The sequence below is a fragment of the Sus scrofa genome, chromosome 2 (assembly GCF_000003025.6).
Source record: "Sus scrofa isolate TJ Tabasco breed Duroc chromosome 2, Sscrofa11.1, whole genome shotgun sequence".
Lineage (NCBI taxonomy): Eukaryota > Metazoa > Chordata > Mammalia > Artiodactyla > Suidae > Sus > Sus scrofa.
In genome coordinates this window covers 6,354,268-6,374,616 of record NC_010444.4, presented here as the reverse complement: position 1 = coordinate 6,374,616, position 20,349 = coordinate 6,354,268, and the positions used below count along the sequence as shown (strand labels likewise).

Sequence of the window (20,349 nt, the reverse complement as noted above, 5' to 3'; positions counted from 1 at the left end):
TAGTGTGAGATTTCTGGTGGTGGGAAGGGGCTGCGTGTTGGGAGCTGGCGGTGGCAGGTGGGTTTGCAGCAGGCTTTCCCCACATCCCAGAGGAACTCTGGCTGTTCTGGCTGCCCCCTCCCTGTGCACAGCTCTGCCTCTGCTCCTGAGGTGTGAGCATGGCATCTCCAAGAGCAACAGCGGCAACTTGCCCTAGAAATGCTGGGTCCTAGAAAGTCAAGAGTGAATAGGACAGAATGGCTTCTGCCTTTGGGAACTCCCAGTTCTGGGGGGGAGGAAAGCGGAACTTTAAAGGGGAGCATAATCACAGACAGATGGGCCTCCAGATGGGGCAACTGGGAGGTGAGGGGTGTCAGGAGGGATGGAGAGATTGTGTGAACAGAGTTTTTGTTGTTGTTGTTTATTTGGCTGTGCCTGTGGCATGCGAGAGTTCCTGGGTCAGGAATTGAACCCAAGCCACAGGAGTGACCCAAGTCGCTCCAGTGACAGTCCCGGATCTTTAGATCTTTAACTCGCTGCGCCATAGGAGAATTCCTGTGTAAACTGAGATTTTAGCTTCAAGCAACTTCAAGTTAGAGCTCCTCTCAAGAGGGAAAAAAAAAAAGCAGCAGCAGCTCCCGCGAGCGCGCTCTCTCTCTCTCTCTCTCACACACACACACACACACACACACACACACACACACACACACACACACCCCGATGTGCTAAATTTTGCGTTCGATTTCAGGGGTTCACAGGCATGCAAAGGCCCATCTCGAGCTCCGTAGCAGTCAAAGCGCACGTTAAAAAAACCCAATTCAGGGACCGTGGGAAGGCAGCGTTTGCAGACAATATTAGTTGTGGGGGCTGGGAGGAGGCTGGGTTGTGGAGCTGAGGGTCTCAGGAGCAGAACGTGCTCCGTCCTCCTACACCTGATCGGCCACGACCCCAGGGAGTCTACTAGGAGGACTTCTGCTGGAGCGGCGGGCGCTGCAGTGAGCATCCCGTGGCTGAGGGTGTGCAAGCGGAGGGAAGCCAGGGAGGCCATGCTGGCTTAGATGGGCCCTAGGTCCTTCAAATTCTGGGATACGGTCTTCCCCGGACTCGAACGCGCCCCTCAAGCTTGAGCGCACGCGCAATCCGACCACTATGTCAAAGACCGCCGCTCGGCCAGTGCCGGCCGCGAATGCGCAGTCGGGCCCGATCCCAGCCTTCCCATGAGCCTTTGGGGCAGCTCCGAGGCAAAGGACGGAAGCAGCCGCTCTTGGTTTCCGGCAACGCGACGGCGCAGCCGGGCCCGACCCGGAAGTGTTCCCATTTTGCGCCGTCGGGGCTCGGCGGCGGCGGTGGCGGCGGCGGCGGCGGCGGCGGGGCTCGGGTGGACCTACCACCATGGGGTCGTCAAAGAAGCACCGCGGGGAGAAGGAGGCGGCCGGGACTACGGCAGGAGCGAGCACCGGGAGCGCCACCGAGCAGCCGCCTCGGCACCGGGAGCACAAAAAACACAAGCACCGGAGCAGCGGCGGCGGCAGCAGCGGTGGCGAACGACGAAAGCGGAGCCGGGAGCGTGGGAGCGAGCGCGGGAGCGGGCGGCGCGGGGCCGAAGCGGAGGCCCGCAGCAGCACGCACGGGCGGGAGCGTAGCCAGACAGAGCCCTCCGAGCGCCGCGTGAAGCGGGAGAAGCGAGATGAAGGCTACGAGGCCGGTGAGGGGCGGGGCCTGGGCAGGGGGCGGGGCGATGGGGAGGGTCTCAGGGTGGAGGGCCTCGGGGATGGAAGCCAAGCCCACAGGCCCAGCCATCCCCAGGCCCGTCGTCAGCGCATTTGGAAGGGTCTTGTTTTGATTATTTGGGATTAAGGGTTGGCTTTCTCTGCTAAACTCCGTGAAGGTGGAGATTTTCTCTGTTTTCCTTAACTGACACATCACAGGCACTCGCTAAATGTGTCGAGTGAACGCATGGAGTGGTACCATCGTGTGTAGAGGCAGGAGGACACCTGGTATTGGGCAGGTTATGTAGAGCTCATAGCAGAGACATGAGGCAGGGGTCCGAACACAGAGGCTCCTGCAAGCCTGTTAAGATAATTGAATTTTGTTGGCGTTCCCGTCCTGGCGCAGCGGAAACGAATCCGACTAGGAACCATGAGGTTGTGGGTTCGACCCCTGGCCTGGCTCAGTGGGTTAAGGATCCTGCACTGTCTTGAGCTGTGGTGTAGGTCACAGGTGCAACTCGGATCTGGCGTGGCTGTGGCGGTGGTGTAGGCCGGCAGCTGTAGCTCCAATTCGACCCTTAGCCTGGGAACCTCCATATGCCAGGGTGTGGCCCTGAGAAAACAAAAAACAAAAAATTTTGAACTTTGTTTCAAAAGTAATAGGGAGCCATGAATTCGAGCTGGGGAGCGAGTTAGTCGTATTCACGTTATCACAGAGAACACTGTGTTGAGAACTGGGTAAAGAGCAGTCAAGACCCATAGAGGAGGTAAGGACTGGCCATGGCTGGCACCAGGGCAGCAGCAGCGGGATGGAGAGTCGTTGACCCATTGGAGAGGTGTTTTGGAGGAGGAGGTGACAGAGCTTAAGCACTTGGATGACAGTGGGAAGGAGAAGAAGGAATTGAGGATGGTCCTTGGATTTTGGCTGGTGTGACCAGGTGGGTGGTAGTGTTGTCGACGGAAGTTGAGTTTGGAAGAGAAGCAGATTTTTTGGAGAGAGACAGTGAATTCAGTTTTGAGGAGTGTTGCATGAGGCACATGGGGAAACTCAGGGCTTGGGCAGGACAGAGCAGTTTGAGAGTCATAAGGGTTCAATGGCAAATGAAGTCCCTTGAGAGAGTGAGGATTGAGAAGCCAGGGTCGGGGGCAGAACCTCAGGAATGTCTACGTTTTAGTAGCAGGCGGAGCAAGATGGTACAAAAAAGGAGGTTGGATGTTCCCCAAAGCAAGAATACCATAGCATCTCATGTCATGGGATCTGTGGGCGTGATCAGTGGTGTCACACACCACAGGAGATGAGGCAAAACCAGAGTGGCAGAGAATCCATCGGATTTACAGACAAGGAGGCTGGCGACCTTGGAGCGAGCACGGAGGTGCTTGGGAGTCAGGGTCCAGGTGGGGTGGGAGGGAAAGACGTAGGTTGCGAGGTGGCCATGCTGGAGGGAGGAGCTCCAGCCGATGGCGTCCAGCTTCTGTGTGTGGCATTCTGTGTGTGACATTTGCTGTTTATGAGGTGGGTGAAAGAGCTCAGAAGCGCTGCTTTATTTCCTGTAGCATCCTCACAGCACAGGCGCCAGTAAGTGTATTTTTTGACTGTGTGAATTACACAGAGAGAACACAGATATGCTGCCAACATGGGCCCTGCCCTGTGAGCAAAAACAGACCTGGAGATGGCCGTGACCGTGCTGTGGAGTGCAGGGGAGAGGAGTTGGTGCTGATCAGGAATCAGGACTCCGGCCTCTGATTGTTGCGTTTGGATAGCATCTTGCTAATCAGAGTGAGGCCAGAGAGGGCCGTGTAGGTTGTAACAACAGAATACACAGAGGTGGAGAGGTGGCAGAGTGAAGGATGTGGCAGGTTGGACCTTTTGGATCAGAAGGTGTGTCGACAGCCTGGGAGTCAGGTAGGAGGAGCCCCTGGGATGGAGGAAGGCTGCTGTTCCCTGATGTCTCGGGGCAGATGGGGGACCCTCACCTTCAGCCCTGCGGCTGGAGCCAAGGAAGTGGCTTCTGGGCCCCGTGTTCAGCTCCTGAGCCTCTCTCTCTCTTGTTCCAGCTGCCAGCTCCAAGACTAGCTCGGGCGATGCCTCGTCACTCAGCATCGAGGAGACCAAGTGAGTACTGTCACCTTTATGCTACTGTGTCTTCTTCTGAGACGGGCAGCTTTGGGGGCAGCAGGTGGGTGAAGCTTTCTCATCGTAGAGCCTTCTGCTTGGGATTTGGAAGTGCCATAGAAACCATCTTAGCCAACGATTTGCATTACAGAAGTGGACACTCAGACCCAAGAGGAAGGATGGCATTTTCCTGGGTAGGGGCAGGCCAGGCCTTCCGCCTAATGCAGAGGCCAGTGCTCTTCTGAGCGCTGGGTCAGGCCCTCGGTTTGGGACCCTTCGACCCTCAGCCCCGTCCTGTTTTCACACTCCCCCCCCCATCTGTCCAGAAGTGCACTCGGTGCCCCCATTTCTTCGACGGCTTCTAACACGTCTATCTCTTGTTTTCAGTAAACTCCGGGCAAAGTTGGGGCTGAAACCCTTGGAAGTCAATGCCGTCAAGAAGGGTGAGCGTGGGACTGAGGAGGGAGGGAGGGTGGGCTGGTCGGGTCCAGAGGGAGGCCCCCTGAAGCGGTCTTTGAGGAGAGTGGGGCCGAGGCACAGGTTCAGCACCAGTCGTGGTCCCGCGTGTGCGCGTGCGTGCTGCGATGGGCACGGGGCGGGGCCCTCCCGGCTGTTGTGACGCGGATCCGGGACTCAGCTCCTTCTTTCTGTTGGAGCAGTTGGCGTCACAACCTCACTCTGGCTGTGAGGTAGCATTAGATGGGCCGAGAGATCTGCACAGTTGCTGTGCACTAATCTGGCCTGTGTAGGTGTTGAGTGTGTTTTTGCGGTTTTTTTAAAAGTATGATCAGAGGGGAGTTCCTTGGTGGTCTAGTGGTTAAGGATCCAGTTTTGTCGCTGCTGTGGCTAAGGTCACTGCTGTGTTGAGAGTTTGATTCTTGGCCTAGGAACTTCTGTATGCCACAGGCATGCCCCCCCCCCAAAACAAATGTGATCAGAGGGGGTTTGGAGGAAGGCCTGGGGGGTGACATGGGAGTGCGGGATCCTGTGGGAGTGGGGGGGTGAAGGACCTTCTGGCCCCTGAGCTGGAAGGGGCAGCGTGAGTGGCTCCCTCCTCTCCCCACCAGCCATGGGCAGGCATAGCCTCACGTCTGGGCCTCCCTTCCAGAGGCGGGCACCAAGGAGGAGCCCGTGACTGCCGATGTCATCAACCCCATGGCCTTGCGACAGCGAGAAGAACTCCGAGAGAAGCTGGCGGCTGCCAAAGAAAAGCGCCTCCTCAACCAGAAGCTGGGGTGAGGGGTCCCAGCTGGGCAGGCTGGGGGGTGGGGTGGGGGCCTGGGGAGGCGCCGAGGAGCTGCCAAGGTGGGTCGGGGAGCCGGGACTGGCTCCCCAGAGGGTCACTCTCGCCCCTCTTCAGGAAGATAAAGACTCTGGGGGAGGATGACCCCTGGCTGGACGACACTGCAGCCTGGATCGAGAGGAGCCGGCAGCTTCAGAAGGAGAAGGACCTGGCAGAGAAGAGGGTGAGGTCCTGGGCAGCCGGGGTGTGGCTTAGCACCTCTGGTGGCCTGACTGGCTGGTGAGGCTAGGGGCTGACCTGGAGAAGTGAGGCTGGGCCCAGAGCAGTAGGAGGCCCATGGTCCGTGGTGCCTGTGTTGGGTTCTCGGCAGCTTGTCTGCAAGGCATGTGCTTTTTTTTTTTTTTTGTCTTTTGTCTTTTGTTGTTGTTGTTGCTATTTCTTGGACCGCTCCCGCGGCATATGGAGATTCCCAGGCTAGGGGTTGAATCGGAGCTGTAGCCACCGGCCTACGCCAGAGCCACAGCAACGCGGGATCCGAGCCACGTCTGCAACCTACACCACAGCTCACGGCAACGCCGGATCGTTAACCCACTGAGCAAGGGCAGGGACCGAACCCGCAACCTCATGGTTCCTAGTCGGATTCGTTAACCACTGCACCACGACGGGAACTCCGGCATGTGCTTTCTGAGCTCCCCCCTCAGTGAGGCCCCGTGTCCTCTGGAGATCCCGAACAGCGTGAGGTCAGAGGTCACCCCCTCCCTGTCCTGTAGGCCAAGCTGCTGGAGGAGATGGACCAGGAGTTTGGTGTCAGCACCCTGGTGGAGGAAGAGTTCGAGCAGAGGCGGCAGGTGAGGCTTCAGCAGCTGATGGGGGGGCGGGGGGCTGCCATCCCGGTGCTGGGATCCCAGGGCCGGGCGGGTCGGCTCCCGGCTGAGCTGGACCCCTCTTTCTGCCTAGGACCTGTACAGCGCCCGGGACCTGCAGGGCCTCACCGTGGAGCACGCCATCGACGCCTTCCGAGAGGGGGAGACGGTGATCCTCACCCTCAAGGACAAAGGTGGGCTGAGCGGGGTGCTCCGCCTGGGCACGGGCCGGGCCGAGGGCGCGCGTGACCGGCTGCTGCGTCTGCCTCGTCTCCAGGGGTGCTGCAGGAGGAGGAGGACGTGCTGGTGAACGTGAACCTGCTAGACAAGGAGCGGGCGGAGAAAAACGTGGAGCTGCGCAAGAGGAAGCCCGACTACTCGCCGTACGCGGAGAACGAGAGCGTGGACGACTTGGCCCAGGCAGGCCGGCAGCACAGAGGGCGGCAGCGGTGGCGGCCGAGGAGCCCCTGAGGCGATGGTGGCTCTGTGGCTTTTCGGGGGTCAGGCTGGGTCCCAACCTGTACTTCCTGCTTTGCAGCAGAAACCCCGCTCTATCCTGTCCAAGTACGACGAGGAGCTCGAGGGCGAGCGGCCGCAGTCCTTCCGGCTGGAGCAGGGCGGCGTGGCCGACGGCCTCCGGGAACGGGAGCTGGAAGAGATCCGGGCCAAGCTGCGGCTGCAGGCTCAGTCCCTGAGCTCGGTTGGGCCACGGCTCGCCTCTGAGTACCTCACGCCAGAGGAGATGGTGAGCCCTGGGGCCCCATCCGCACACGATCGGTCGTGATCCTGCCTCCCCTCCGCGATCGCCTGCCACCAGGATGAGCAGAGGTGGGAGGGTCGCGTTATGGCCTGGTGCTCAGTCCCTGTGGACAAGCAGTAACCGGCAGCCCTGGTGCTGCAGGGCAGCGGTGGGTGTACACAGAGCAAAGACCGTGAGCCAGGTGGCCCTGTGCTGCTGTTCAGGCTCTGCCACATAGTCAGTCTATACACAGAGTGAGTCTTTCAGCGACAGGCCTGAGCTCTGGTCTGAAACGGGTGACAGGAGCCACCGAGTAAGGGGCTGCTACAAGGACTGGTGACGCGTGCTGAGCGCTGAGTCCGTAGCTGTCAGTAGATGTTGCATGTGGGAAGATTGAATAGCAGGTGGGCAGCTGGCTCGCTAGATGGCCTGGCTCAGTGGTTAAGAGCCAGACCTTGGAGCCGGACTCCCGGGATGCAGGGTCCTGGCTCTCCTGCTTGGGAGGCTGGGTGACTTTGGACGAGGCGCTTAGCCTCTCTGAGCTCGGGTTTCCTCATCTCACAGGTGGAGTGAGGGGCGTCCACACCTTGTGTCACGTTCACGTGGCTGAGGCGCTCAGGACCATGGCCGGCCCAGGGTAGCACTAGAGCGGCCTGCCTTCTCGTGGGCCCGAGCTGCCAGCCTCCCCGAAACCGCGTCTCCTCTGCTCTCCTCCCTCCAGGTGACTTTTAAAAAGACCAAGCGGAGGGTGAAGAAGATCCGCAAGAAGGAGAAGGAGGTGGTGGTGCGGGCCGACGACCTGCTGCCTCTCGGGGACCAGACTCAGGACGGGGACTTCGGCTCCAGGTGGGCTCAGACGTGGGCCTGGCGTGGGGGGCTGGGCCGGCCGGGGCCGGAGCTCACCCGGAGGCCTCTCCCCACAGGCTGCGGGGCCGGGGTCGGCGCCGAGTGCCCGAGGCGGACGAGGAGGCCCAGGAGGAGGAGGAGAAGGAGCCGGTGCCTCTGCCCCCGCAGTCAGATGACACCCGTGTGGAGAACATGGACATCAGCGACGAGGGTGAGGGCCCAGCGGCTGAGAGGGGGCAGAGGGGGTGGGACGGGGGCCTGGGGGGCCCGGGGCCCCGGAGAGGACCTGAGCAGGCAGGCGACTTCTGTGTCTCCACCAGAGGAGGGCGGAGCCCCGCGATCCGGGTCCCCAGAGGTGCTGGAGGAGGACGAAGCCGAGCTGGAGCTGCAGAAGCAGCTGGAGAAGGGGCGCCGGCTGCGGCAGCTGCAGCAGCTGCGGGACAGCGGTGAGAAGGTAGGGGGCTGCGGAGGGAGGCCGGGCCCTCGGGGACGGGTGGGTGTGTGGTGGCCTGTCCTTAGGAGCACGTGCTCCTGTCCCTTCGTCTGTAGCACCCGCGTTCCACTGGGCAGCCTCTCTCGGTTCTTGTTGTGTTGTCGGTAGATTTCTAGGTTTCTGCGGGGTTTTCACTGTGGCGTATTTGAGGGTTTGGATCTTGCCCTCCGGAATGTGTGCTCTTTGCCTCCTGTGAGTGAGGCGCGGTCTCAGGGCTGGGGAGTCCTGGGGAACAGGACGGCCCGGGGCCCCTGTGCTCACAGAGCTGCCTTTCCCGGGGGCAGAAATGGCGGCGACCTCATGAACCCGAGCAGAGTCACCTCTGATGGGGATCAGCCGTGCAGGCAGCGTGAGAGGACCTGGAGGGTGTCTCTCAGCGCCGGGGACCTTTCGGGGGCGACGTTTGAGCTGCGACCGAAGTGACGCAGAGGAGCCCGCCTTGCCCAGCGTCGGGGCCGGAGGTGGGGCCGGCAGGCGTTCAGGCTGTAGGGACAGCACGTGTCCTTTGGAGAAATGACCTGAGGAGGTCTGAGGATCAGGCAGGCTGGAGCAGAGTGCGGGGCTGGCGGTGTGAGCTGGGCCGAGAGGTCCATGGGGCCCAAGGCCGTGGTCGCTGCTGACACCCACAGGGCGCGTGCAGGCCCCGCGTCGGCGCTTTGTGCATTGGTTCATGTGATGCTCACAGCGACGGCCTATGAGGAAGGTTCTGTTATCTCCGTTTTACAGATGAGGAAACTGAGGCACAGAGGCGTTAGGCAAGTTGCCCAAGGTTACTTGACTGGTAAGTGGCCGAGCTGGGATTTTGAACAGCTTGACCCCAGAAGTCCACACGTGACCCTGTACCTCCCACTGAGGGGACTCTGGGGCTGGGGCGAGGCCGCAGCAGCAAGCTCCGGGGTGCCCGCCACGGGGTGGAGGGCAGAGCAGGGGGGGAGCCACAGGACTGAGGCGCCCCTGAAGCCAAGGGGGGTTTCGAGGAGAGGACCCCGCTGGCGGAGGTCCCATTTGGCACAGTGGAGCTTCGAGAGGATTTAGGAGAGACAGGACTTGAGGAAGAGAGGGCAGCAGCTTGGGACGATTCCTTAGCGCAGGGGCAGGTGCGCTTTCTGTTAATGGCCCCAGAGTAGATAGCCGAGGCCCGGGTCTCAGTCCCAGCCACTGAGGAGCCGTCGGGGCTGGCGCGCACGGCCACGTGCCAGGGAAGCTTGGTACAGGAGGAGGTGCTGGGCCAGGTTTGCCTGCCCCTGCTCGGAAGGGGGCGGGGAACGGGCAGTAGCTGAAAGGCCTGCGAGTTGAAGATCTCCTTTTCCACAGTTAATGATTAATAGCATTAATAATTATGTTCCAGAGTAATAGAGCTTACGGTTGAAAGGGTTGATTGCAAAGGTTATGGGGCCCAGTGGTTCTCAGCCTGGCCGCACCTTAGAATCATCGAGGGAAATTTTTGTGTGTGTGTCTTTTTAGATCCATACCTGCTGCATGTGGAAGTTCCCAGGCTAGGGGTCTAGTCCAAGCTATACCACAGCCACAGCAACGCAGGATCCGAACCGTGTCTGTGACCCACACCTCACCTTACAGCAACGCCGGCTCCTTAACCCACTGAGCAAGGCCAGGGATCAAACCCGTGTCCTCACAGATCCTAGTCAGGTTCGTTAACTGCCGAGCCACAACGGGAACTCCGAGAATCACTGAAGAAGGTTATAAGCGCACCTAAGCCACACCCCACGCACCAAGTCATTTCCACGCAGAAGAGTTGGAGGAATGTTACAGTGAATGTGCTTTTTCTGCCTCTTAGATTTAGTGGCTACAAGCTTTTAGTCACACTGCTGTCTTCTCTCTCTTGTGTTTTCTCATCCACTGGAAGTGAGTTACAGACACGTGGCAGGTCACTGCCGAGTACCTCACCAGGCCTCTCAAAAAGTAAAGGCAGTTCCTTTCGGAGATGGCCGTGTCGCTTAAAAGATGCTGGGAGCGCTATAAAACATTGATCGTCTCCCGAAATGTCTTTTTAGTTTTTATTTTGTTTTAACCAGTATCTAATCAAGTTTTTATACCCTCGAAGTTTTTTCAGGTAGCGGAGGTTCTAGAGTGTATTTGATGCCAATCAGGAGAGAGGGATCAGGATGGAGAGAAGGAGTGTTTCCAGGAGCACATCTTTAAAAAGCAGGCGGGGATGGGACCTAGAGCACAGGGGGAGGGTGGCCTTGGAGAGAAGCCAGTCACATGGTCATTTATTTCAGGAGGGCAGGTCGGGGAGGGGACGGCAGGTACACGTCACTGGGCGGGGGCTCCGGTCTGATTGTTCCTGTTTCTCAGGAGGAGGTGGCTGGGGGTGGGTAGGAGAGAACTTACAGGATTGAGGAGAGGGCACGTTTTTGGAGAGTGGAGTCAGGCACACGGCGGGGGTCAGGAGGCCTGCGGGGCAGTGTTGACTGCTCACTGGAGGTCAGCGGATATCCCCCACGAGTGAGGCGTGGTCATGAATGGAAGAGGGATCAGGCCAGCACATATTTGGGTCATTGATGCTCTAGCCTGTTCAGCAGCTGTGTGTAGTCAACTGAGTAGGTGACAGTAGGATCATTTGAGATGGTTTTTTTTAGGGAGAGAGGGACAAGGCAGTTAAAGTGTTTGCAAAGGAGAGACTCTGCCATATACAGAACCCAGGCTGGGCGAGGAGATGTCGCAGGAATGGGGTGACATCACAGAAGGGGGGGTGACAGCTGTGAAGACGTGCACTGGAGTCACAGTGAGGGTGAAGTCACTGGCTTAAGGTTAGTGGGGTGCGTGAGCCGGAAAGAGGGGACACGGCAGCCAGAGCGAGTGTGTGGAGGTGTGGTCATCAGTGATGGTAGGTCAGGGCGGGAGGGTGACCCCTGGAGGGAGCAGCCAAGGAGGTGAGGGGTCAGGGACCCTCTGGTTTGGCAGAGTCAGCAGATGGCTGGTTTGGGGCGTGGGGGTCTCTAAGGGAAGAGGAGGGGAGAGGTGGGGAGAGCCGTGGCGGGGAGAGGGGAGTGGCAGATCTAAGGAGGAACAGTCCGAGCCACTGCGTGCCAGTCACTGCTGCTGCCACTGGGGACAAGAGGGGCTGCTTCTGCCTTCCCAGAGGCCCTGACACCGTGGAATGGTTAGCGCTTCATTCATGGCAGGTGTTTGTTAAGCGCCCACTGCAGAGTGGCACCCAGACGTTGCTGACCTCAGCAGATGAGGAAAAGTGAAAGCACAGCGGCAGGTGGCGGGGCCCACCATGAGGACGGGCACAGGGAGACGGCAGTGAGGAGGGCTGAAGGGTGCTCGGTTTTAAATTGGGGGCCAGGGACTGAGTTCCCTTCGTGGCTCAGTGGTTAAGTAATCTGACTAGGAACCATGAGGATGCCGGTTCATTCCCTGGCCTTGCTTAGCGGATTAAGGATCCAGCGTTGCCATGAGCTGTGGTGTAGGTCACAGAAGCGGCTTGGATCCCGTGTTGATGTGGCTCTGGTGTAGGCCGGTGGCTACAGCTCCGATTCGACCCCTAGCCTGGGAACCCCCATATGTCGCGGGAAGCGGCCCAAGATATGGCAAAAAGACAAAAAATAAATAAATAAATAAATTGGGGGCTGGGGAGACCTCCCCGAGGAGGTGACAGCTGACGCCAGGGCCGAACAAAAACAGCCTCGAGGTGACCGGGGCGCAGCTCATATGAGAGAATATCTGGCACCTGCACCGCCGCCACCGCCGCCACCCCCCCCCACCCCGCCCCTGAACATCGGGGATGAGTGGGGGGGAATGGTGAGAAGAGCAGGAGATGGACTCGTGGGGGTCAGAGGCCAGGGCAGGCAGAGCCTTGCTGTCGTGGTGAAGGTTTAGCCATCAGGGGCTTTGATCTGGGTTCTTTTTTTTCAAAGATCATTCTGGCTGGTGTGTAAAGAAAGAATCAACAGGTTACAGGTGGGAGGCAGGAGGTGCGTTAGAGGAGGGCTGTTACAGTCGTTGTGGAGGTGATGCTGTACCAGGGTGGCAGCATGAGACAGTAGGGGTGGCTGTGTTGGGGATGTAGCCTGAGGGGAGAATTGACAGTACTTGTTGATGGATGCAGATGGACAGAGAAGGCAGCTCTCGGGAATGCTGGCTTGAACAGCTGGCTGCTGGCCCGGCCATTTACTGCGATGAGGAAGCCATGGGGGGAACAGGTGTGAGAGGAAAGAGAAGCAAGTGTTTGCTTTTGGTTGAGTGAGTTTTGAGACGCCTCCTTTCCGGAGGTGATTGGTACTGTGTAGGCGGTGGGATATGTGACTTTGAACTTCAGGGGAGGGGCTGAGATGGGAGACGTAGGTGTGGACGTCAGTGTGTAGATGGGATGTAAAGCCAGAGGACTGGATGGAATCACCAGGATCGTGAGTGTGGGTGACGAAGAGGACCTAGGGCCCCGAGGGAGGCAGAGAAGGAGGACTGGGCGCCGTCCTAGAGCCACGTGAAGAAAGGTCTGGAGGGGAGGGTGCGGGCGGCTGTGGTGCACGCTCCAGAGGGTCTGGGTGTCAGGAGGGCGAGGACTGACCTTGGGATTGGGCAGCGTGGGGTCACTGATGCTCCGTCCATGGGCTGGTGGGAAGTGGGGTCAGATCATGCAGCTTTAGCGAGGTTGCTGGACACAGGATTAATAGACAAAAGTCCGTTGTGGTTCTGTTTACCCGCAAGAGATCGAAAGTGTAATTTTTAAAAAGACACCATTTGTGGAGTCCCCACTATGCACAGCAGGGTTAAGGATCCAGCATTGTGTCTGCTGAGGCATGGATTCCATCCCCAGCCTGGTGCGTTGGGTTAAGGATCCGGCATTGCCTCAGCTGTGATGTAGGTTGCAGGTGTGGCTCGGATTTGATCCTGGCCTGGAGCTTCCATAGGCTGCAGGCATGGCTAAAAAAGAAAAGGACACCGTTTCTGACAGCAGTGTGGGTAATAAGTAACATGGACAAGCAGGAGCAGGTGGTGTGGATAAAGAATACTCGGCACTGCAGCCGAATAAAAAGGAGTAAATGATATGCAAGATCTTATGGGGAGATTATGGTCCATTTTCGAAAGGCATCAAGTGAGACGTTGTTTTAGTTACCAAGGACAACCTTAAGAAAATACTACAGACTGGTGGCTTAAGCAACAGCAACTTAATCTAACCGTTCTGGAGGCTGGAAGTCCAAGATCAAGGTGCTGGTGGATTTGGTTTCTCTTGAGGCTGGCAGGTGGCTGTCTTCACTGTGTCCTCTCGTGGCCTCTGTGCGTTAATCCCTGGTGTCTCCCCCTCTTGTAAGGACACCAGCCTATTGAACAGTGCCTGCCCTCGCGACTTCATTTGACCTTTATCATCTCCGCAAGGCCCTGGCTTCACTCGCAGTCCCGCTGGACACGAGGGCTCCCACCTACGTATTTTGGGAGAACACGGTTCTCTCTATAACGACGATGTTAGACCAATGTTGTAAAGATGTCTGTCTTCTCAATTCATAGGTTAAATGCAGTTCCAATAAAAATCTCAATAGGGATTTTTGTTGGGCCTGCCAGGGTGATTCTAAAAGACCCATGGACGATCAAAGAGTCCAAAATAGCCAAGAAACTTATAAAGTGGTGGGATTTGACAAATATTAAGTTTTTATAATAAAGTGGTAATTAAGGTGATGTGATACTGTCATAAAACAGGGCTGAGATCAAGTAGAGGGACCCAGAAACAGAGTCCTGGACAGGACAGATGGTTTCCCAGTGCGAAAGGGTGTTTGGACAATTAGTTACCTATTTGGAAAAATGGGAAATTGGGTTTGTGATGCACACCTTGTGCAAAATTCACTTACAGATAAATTAGAATTTAAAAGTAAAAATTTAAGGGAGTTCCTGTCAGGACTCAGTGGTTAACAAATATGACTAGTATGCGTGAGGACGCAGATTCAATCCCTGGCCTCGCTCAGTGGGTTAAGGATCCGGTGTTGCTGTGAGCTGTGGTGTACACTGCAGACATGGCTCAGATCTGGCGTTGCTGTGGCTGTGGTGTAGGCCATCGGCTACAGCTCCGATTCGACCCCTAGCCTGGGAACCTCCATCTGCCGCGGGTGTGGCCCTAAAAAAAATAAGTAAATGAAAATTTAATATTTGCGAACAAAGTAGAAAAGTTATTTTTTTGACCTTGTGGTAGAGAAAGTTTCTTTTTCCCTTTTTTATTATGTCGAAATAGCACATTATATAAGCTTTATCATCTCAACCATTGTTAAGCATGTGGTTCTGTGGTACCTTGTGTGCAGCCATCCCCACCATCCAGTACCGTGACTTTTCATCTTGTAAAACTGTAGCTCCGTTCCCATCAAACCCTAACCCCCTCTTCTCACCTCCCCCCAGCTTCTGGCATCCCCCTTCCCCTGTCTGTCTCTATGACCTTGACTACTCTAGGGACCGCTTACATGTGGAGTGATACATCATACATGTGTCTTTTTGTGACTGTCTTATTTCAAGACAAGGATTTCCTAAAATATAAATATAAAAAGACCAAATGGAGGGAGTTCCCATCGTGGCTCAGCAGTTAATGAATCTGATTAGTATCCATGAGGACACAGGTTCAATCTCTGACCTTGCTCAGTGGGTTAAGGATCCGGCGTGGCTGTGAGCTGTGGTGTAGGTCGCGGATGCGGTTTGGATCTGGCGTTGCTGTGGCCCTGGTGTAGGCCGGCGGCTATAGCTCCAATTGGACCCCTAGCCTGGGAACTTCCAGATGCCATGGGTGCGGCCCTAGAAAGCCAAAAAAAAAGACCAAATGGAGAAGATATTTGTCCATAAGCAGAATAAGCAGGTCACAGAAGTGAGGGAACCCCCCCCCGCCACCGCATGCTGATCAAGGAAGGGCGAACCGTGACAGTGACCGACGCTGTTACACCCACAGCGTTTGCCAGAAATGTCTGTCTGACAATGTCAAGTGTCGGTGAGGATGTGAAGCAGCCAGAACGCTTGTCCACACTTCTCACAGGTGTGCGGAGGCGCCTCACCAGTGGGAAGGCACTGACACCCTTGTGGCGTGAACGCGGGTGGGCTCCATGCGGCTCTGGGGTCCACGCTCCGTGCGCCTCGGAGAAGTGTCAGCATCGGGTCGGGTTGCATTGGCTGCGGTACGCGTGGTGCCAGGAGAAATCCATCCCAGCATGCCAGCCGACACCTAGACGTCGTGTCACGGCATAGCATTCTGTGGCGAAACACTCATGTTGAGATTAATCTTCAAGGTGTAAATTTTTTTTTTTTTGTCTTTTTGCTATTTCTTGGGCCGTTCCCTCAGCATATGGAGGAGGTTCCCAGGCTAGGGGTCGAATCGGAGCTGTAGCCCCCGGCCTACGCCAGAGCCACAGCAACGCGGGATCTGAGCCGCGTCTGCAACCCACACCACAGCTCAGGGCAATGCTGGATCATTAACCTGCTGAGCAAGGGCAGGGGTCGAACCCGCAACCTCATGGTTCCTAGTCGGATTTGTTAACCACTGTGCCACGACGGCAACTCCAAGTTGTGAATATTTTAAAACAAACCATCAGAATCATACGGTGCTATTCAGATTACGCGAACTCTGATAAATAGCAGGCTGGTCATGGATAGATCTGGACGTGGTAAAACTATGAAGAAAGCCGGGGATCGTGACCACAGCTTTGTGGGGAGGAGACCCCCGAGGCAGGCCTGAAGGGGTTTCAGTGATACGTATGATGGTGCTTGTTAAAACATGTCATATAGGAGTTCCCGTCGTGGCGCAGTGGTTAAAGAATCCGACTGGGAACCATGAGGTTGAGGGTTCGGTCCATGGCCTTGCTCAGTGGGTGAAGGATCCGGCGTTGTTGCCGTGAGCTGTGGTGTGGGTTGCAGATGCTGCTCGGATCCCGCGTTGCTGAGGCTCTGGCGTAGGCTGGCGGCTACAGCTCTGGTTAGACCCCTAGCCTGGGAACCTCCATATGCCTCAGGAGTGGCCCTAGAAAAGGCAAAAAGCCAAAAAAAAAAAAAAAATGGAGGGAAAGGGTGCAGAAGTGGACACTTGACTAGAAGCTTCTCTCGCATTTGCTGTCGGGGATCAGAGCAGGAAGGCTGAGGTGCTGAGGGAGGAGTTTTTAAAAGGGGGAGATCCTAGGCCATCCCTGTATGCTGATGGGAGTGACACAGTGAGGGGACAGTGAATGTGGCAGGAGGGGACATAACATCAGGCCCTCGGAGCCCTGCCAGGTAGGAGGGTGACCTGAGGTAGGAGCAGGGCGAAGGCCGGCTGGGGGCAGCGGTGGAGTCAGCGCTGGAAGCAGGTGCAAGAGCGTCAGGGCCGGGGTTCCGGGAGGAGGGATGTTTCTGCTGAGTCTTGAAAAACTGGAGTTTGTTGGGTGAAGAGTGCGTGGCAGAGCAGTGGCAGGAGTGGCCCTGCCTGCGGGAATGTGTGTGAGGCTGCGGCAGTGAGCGGAGGTGCTTTGGAGAGGGGTTGGCACCAGCCGGTACTGATTCAAAGGGCACTGGGGGCCGTAGGCGGCTTCGGAGCCGAGGCGAGGGCCGGTGGTACGGGCGCGGGTACAGAGCGGAGAGCAGCCCAGGGCTCGGGAGCAGGTAGACATCCGTCCGGCCGCTGTGGGCAGTGGGAATGGCTTGGTTTCCTGCCACCGGGGAGGGTCTGGGGTTGCTGGGTCTCTATGGCACCACCCCAGAAACTACTTCCGGGTTTGCCCACAGCCGCTCCCTCCCCCAGGTGGTGGAGATCGTGAAGAGGCTGGAGTCTCGCCAGCGGGGCTGGGAGGAGGAGGAGGACCCGGAGCGGAAGGGGGCCATCGTGTTCAACGCCACGTCCGAGTTCTGCCGCACCCTGGGGGAGATCCCTACCTACGGGCTGGCCGGCAACCGGGAGGAGCAGGAGGAGCTCATGGTGGGTCCGGCTCTGCTCTTGGCTGGGCCGGGGAGGGGGCCCTGGCGTGGCCGGCAGTGTCGGCCGCCAGCGGCCTCGGCGCTCAGATGGGCTGAGCCGGGTCTCTGTCCTGCAGGACTTTGAACGGGACGAGGAGCGCTCGGCCAACGGCGGCTCCGAGTCCGACGGGGAGGAGAACATTGGCTGGAGCACAGTCAACCTGGACGAGGAGAAGCAGCAGCAAGATGTGAGGCGGGGGCCCGGGACGATGCGGGTGACCCCCTTGCCATGGGGCTGGGGCTGGGGGCAGACGGCGGCTCTGGGGCCTCAGCCTCCTGTGCAGAAGTGGGGTGTGCCAGCCCCAGGTCATCCTGAGGCTTCAGGGAGGCACCTCGTTGGCGGGGCCTGGTGCCCGCACAGGACACGGTTGTGGGGTGGGGTGACTGGTAGCGGGTGGGGTGACCCGTGTGGCCTGCTTATCCCCTCCCCATGTGCCGCCCCCAGTTCTCTGCCTCTTCCACCACCATCCTGGATGAGGAGCCCATCGTGAATAGAGGGCTGGCAGCTGCCCTGCTTCTGTGTCAGAACAAAGGTGAGGGGCTGGGGCGGGCGGGATGGGTGGGTATGGGTGCAGCCTCCGCTGTCCCCTCTGCCACCTCTCCCTCCCCTGCACCCTGGCCCTGGGGCCCTCACGGTGGCACCTCGCCTCTCTGCACCGCATCACCCCGTTTTCCACGCCTGTGCTCCCAGAACCCCCTGCAAAGCACCCTCTGTCCCTGGAGGCTCTGCGTCCCCTCTGGGGAGGAGGGCGGGGAGTTGCCAGTCCAGGCGGTGGCGCAGGGACCTTGGCCTCCAGATCCCAGTGCTGCCCTTTCCTTGGCCAGTGGCCCTGTCAGAGGCCTGACCTCTCCGAGTCTCTGTTCCCTCTGTCTGCACGATGGGCTGGCTCCCCCAGTGGCCGCTGTGCTGTCGGGGGTCAGGCCTGCGGGGGGCGGCGCCTCTGAGGAGTGGGCGGTGCCTCTGAGGGGTGGGCGGTGCCTCTGAGGAGTGGGCGGTGCCTCTGAGGGGTGGGCGGTGCCGAGTCTCACAGCCCCTCCCCTCAGGGCTGCTGGAGACGACGGTGCAGAAGGTGGCCCGGGTGAAGGCGCCCAACAAGTCCCTGCCGTCGGCCGTGTACTGCATCGAGGACAAGATGTGAGTGTGGGGCCGGGGGCTGGCGGGAGCCGGCAGGGCGGGGGCGCTGAGGCTCTCTGTCCCCGGCCAGGGCCATCGACGACAAGTACAGCCGGCGGGAGGAGTACCGCGGCTTCACGCAGGACTTCAAGGAGAAGGACGGCTACAAGCCCGATGTCAAGATCGAGTACGTGGACGAGACGGGCCGGAAGCTCACACCCAAGGAGGTGAGGGAGCCGGGAGGTGGGTCTGGGCCGGGGGGCACCTGAGTCCCCTCCCAGGCCTGGCGGGAGGGCGCCCCCGCCTGACTCCTGGGCGGACACGGTGACTCCGGCTGCAGCCCGTCTCCCGCCCTGCTGGGGGTCCCGGGGCGCGGGGCGGGGGCGGCTCTCACCCCGGGTGGTGCTGCCCCTGTCGCAGGCCTTCCGGCAGCTGTCCCACCGCTTCCACGGGAAGGGCTCAGGCAAGATGAAGACGGAGCGGCGGATGAAGAAGCTGGACGAGGAGGCGGTGAGTGCCCCCGGGGACATGGGGGTGGCCTCCGAATGTGCTGGGGGTGGCTGGGGTGCCGGGCCCTGCTCCTGCTGGTGGTGACCAGCCCCACCCCGCAGCTCCTGAAGAAGATGAGCTCGAGCGACACGCCCCTGGGCACCGTGGCTTTGCTGCAGGAGAAGCAGAAGGCCCAGAAGACGCCGTACATCGTGCTCAGCGGCAGCGGCAAGAGCATGAACGCGTGAGTGGGGGCGGTGGGGGGCGCAGGGCCTTGTGCAGCCCGCGGCGGGGGGGCGCGGCCGCTCCCAGCCTCACTCCCTGTTCTCTCCTCTCTGGCAGGAACACCATCACCAAGTGAAGCCGACCTCCCTCTGACCCCCGCCCCGACTTTAATATTAAATAAAGTTCCCTCCTTCTTTTTTCCTCCCTGGTCATGGTGCGGATTCCACGGTTAGATCCGGGAGGAAGGGCAGGTGGTGCTGGGGGACAGTCGGCCACCCGGCCCTCGGGCAGCCTCCGTGTCACTCGTGAGGTCCGTTGGGCAAGTCGCTGAAGCTCTCTGGGCTTTAGCTCTGCCCTGTACCGTCAAAACCCGTCCGCCTCGTAGGCTGGCACCCAAGACTGAGTGAGCCCTTTCCTCCATCCGCTGGGCCGCAGGCGGCTCGGGGTCTGGCCTCGGCCAGGCCCGACCTGGTCATTGACGACGCAGATAGCAGAGACGCAGGGAGAGAACTAGCCGGGACCCTCCAAGGCAGTTCTCCACCCCCCCACCCACCCCCCCGCCAGTCCTGGCCCTGTCCTACGGGTGCTGCCGGCTGTGGAAGGTCACGCGTACCCTCTGCAAGGCTGCCTCTTGGGGAAGAGGTGGCAGGGGACTTAGGGACTCAGGCTCCAGGGCTGCAAGCGTCACTGCACTTGGTGGCCAGGTTGCAGGGACTGGGGCCCTTCGTTGCGCCTCCTGGGAGCCTCGTCCAGGTCCAGCAGGACAAGGGATCCCTCAGCGCGAGCTCCGTGAGGGACAAGCAAGAGCCTGGGTGGAGGGAAGATGACAGGTGGCTCCCGGCGCCCCACCCCCACCTACACCCAGACGCATTCCGGATGGTTCACAGGTTTTTTATTTTTGTAATTTAAAAAAATGAGAGTGGATTGAAATAACCTTGGGGTGGGGAGAATGTAAGCACGTGACAAAATACAGTTGCCTTAACCGACCGCTTTTGATGACAGTTTTTGCCTGGGAGACCCAACCCACCAAGCACCGTCGGCTCAGCTCCTTCTCGAGCTCACCTTGGTCTGCGGTCTGATTCTGGTTGAATTTTCACCGTGGCTCCTTCCTCAGATCGCTCAGGGAGGGTGCCCGTGGGATGTCTAAGCTTGGCCTAGGATCTGGGGGTTCTCAGGTCCTTTCTTCCCAAAACCCGTGAGGCCCGTCCAATGGTGGGACAGGCTGTGCCATCTCCCGGCTCCTGCCGAGCTCTTGTCGCTCACACCGTATCCTCTGCAGCCCATTAGGAGGCTGGCGCCATCATCAGAGCCACGGCCAGGCCTTGTCTAACAGTCAGTCGGGGTCAAACTGACCCTGCCTCCGGCACTCTGACCCTGCGGCTCAGTGGACAGTAAGTAGTGGACAGGACTGAGAGGGGCTCCTCCAGGAAGCCTCCTTGGTGGGCCTCTGCTTCCTCCCCATCCCGTGGCCCCGGGCCCCAGGCCCACCCCAGTGCACACCAGCACCCTCCCCAGGCTGGGCCTGCCCACCTGGCACAGGTGACTGGGGGCTGGAAGGCAGCAGGGAGCCAGTTCAGCTCCCATGAGGTGGGAAGGCCTGCGCCCCCAGGGCACGTGGAACCC

At 59.0% G+C, this 20,349-nt stretch overlaps 1 protein-coding gene across 2 annotated transcripts; it reads left to right on the top strand.

Moving 5' to 3' along the window:
• SART1 (squamous cell carcinoma antigen recognized by T-cells 1) lies at window positions 1,275–18,927 on the top strand. Of its 2 annotated transcripts, none has more exons than XM_003122517.6 (20): window positions 1,275–1,684; window positions 3,744–3,801; window positions 4,189–4,244; window positions 4,910–5,036; window positions 5,162–5,267; window positions 5,815–5,892; window positions 6,002–6,101; window positions 6,185–6,327; window positions 6,446–6,652; window positions 7,368–7,492; window positions 7,570–7,703; window positions 7,813–7,946; window positions 16,687–16,860; window positions 16,976–17,086; window positions 17,344–17,431; window positions 17,943–18,033; window positions 18,104–18,239; window positions 18,433–18,522; window positions 18,624–18,745; window positions 18,844–18,927. In XM_003122517.6, the coding sequence occupies exons 1-20, from the start codon at window positions 1,372–1,374 to the stop codon at window positions 18,860–18,862; spliced, it is 2,412 nt and encodes an 803-aa protein (XP_003122565.3). In that variant the 5' UTR covers window positions 1,275–1,371; the 3' UTR covers window positions 18,863–18,927. The 2 variants fall into 2 exon arrangements, with proteins under 2 accessions (XP_003122565.3, XP_005660732.1); XM_005660675.3 differs by having other exon boundaries at window positions 1,290–1,684; window positions 6,449–6,652.

What these genes read in the sequence shown, in the direction of transcription:
- SART1 (XM_003122517.6), top strand. Translation starts at nt 1,372, where the DNA reads ATGGGGTCGTCAAAGAAGCACCGCGGGGAGAAGGAGGCGGCCGGGACT. An exon ending in CTCCTCAACCAGAAGCTGGG is followed by an intron (nt 5,037 to 5,161) that starts GTGAGGGGTCCC and finishes GCCCCTCTTCAG; the next exon opens with GAAGATAAAGACTCTGGGGG. An exon ending in AGGACCTGGCAGAGAAGAGG is followed by an intron (nt 5,268 to 5,814) that starts GTGAGGTCCTGG and finishes CCTGTCCTGTAG; the next exon opens with GCCAAGCTGCTGGAGGAGAT.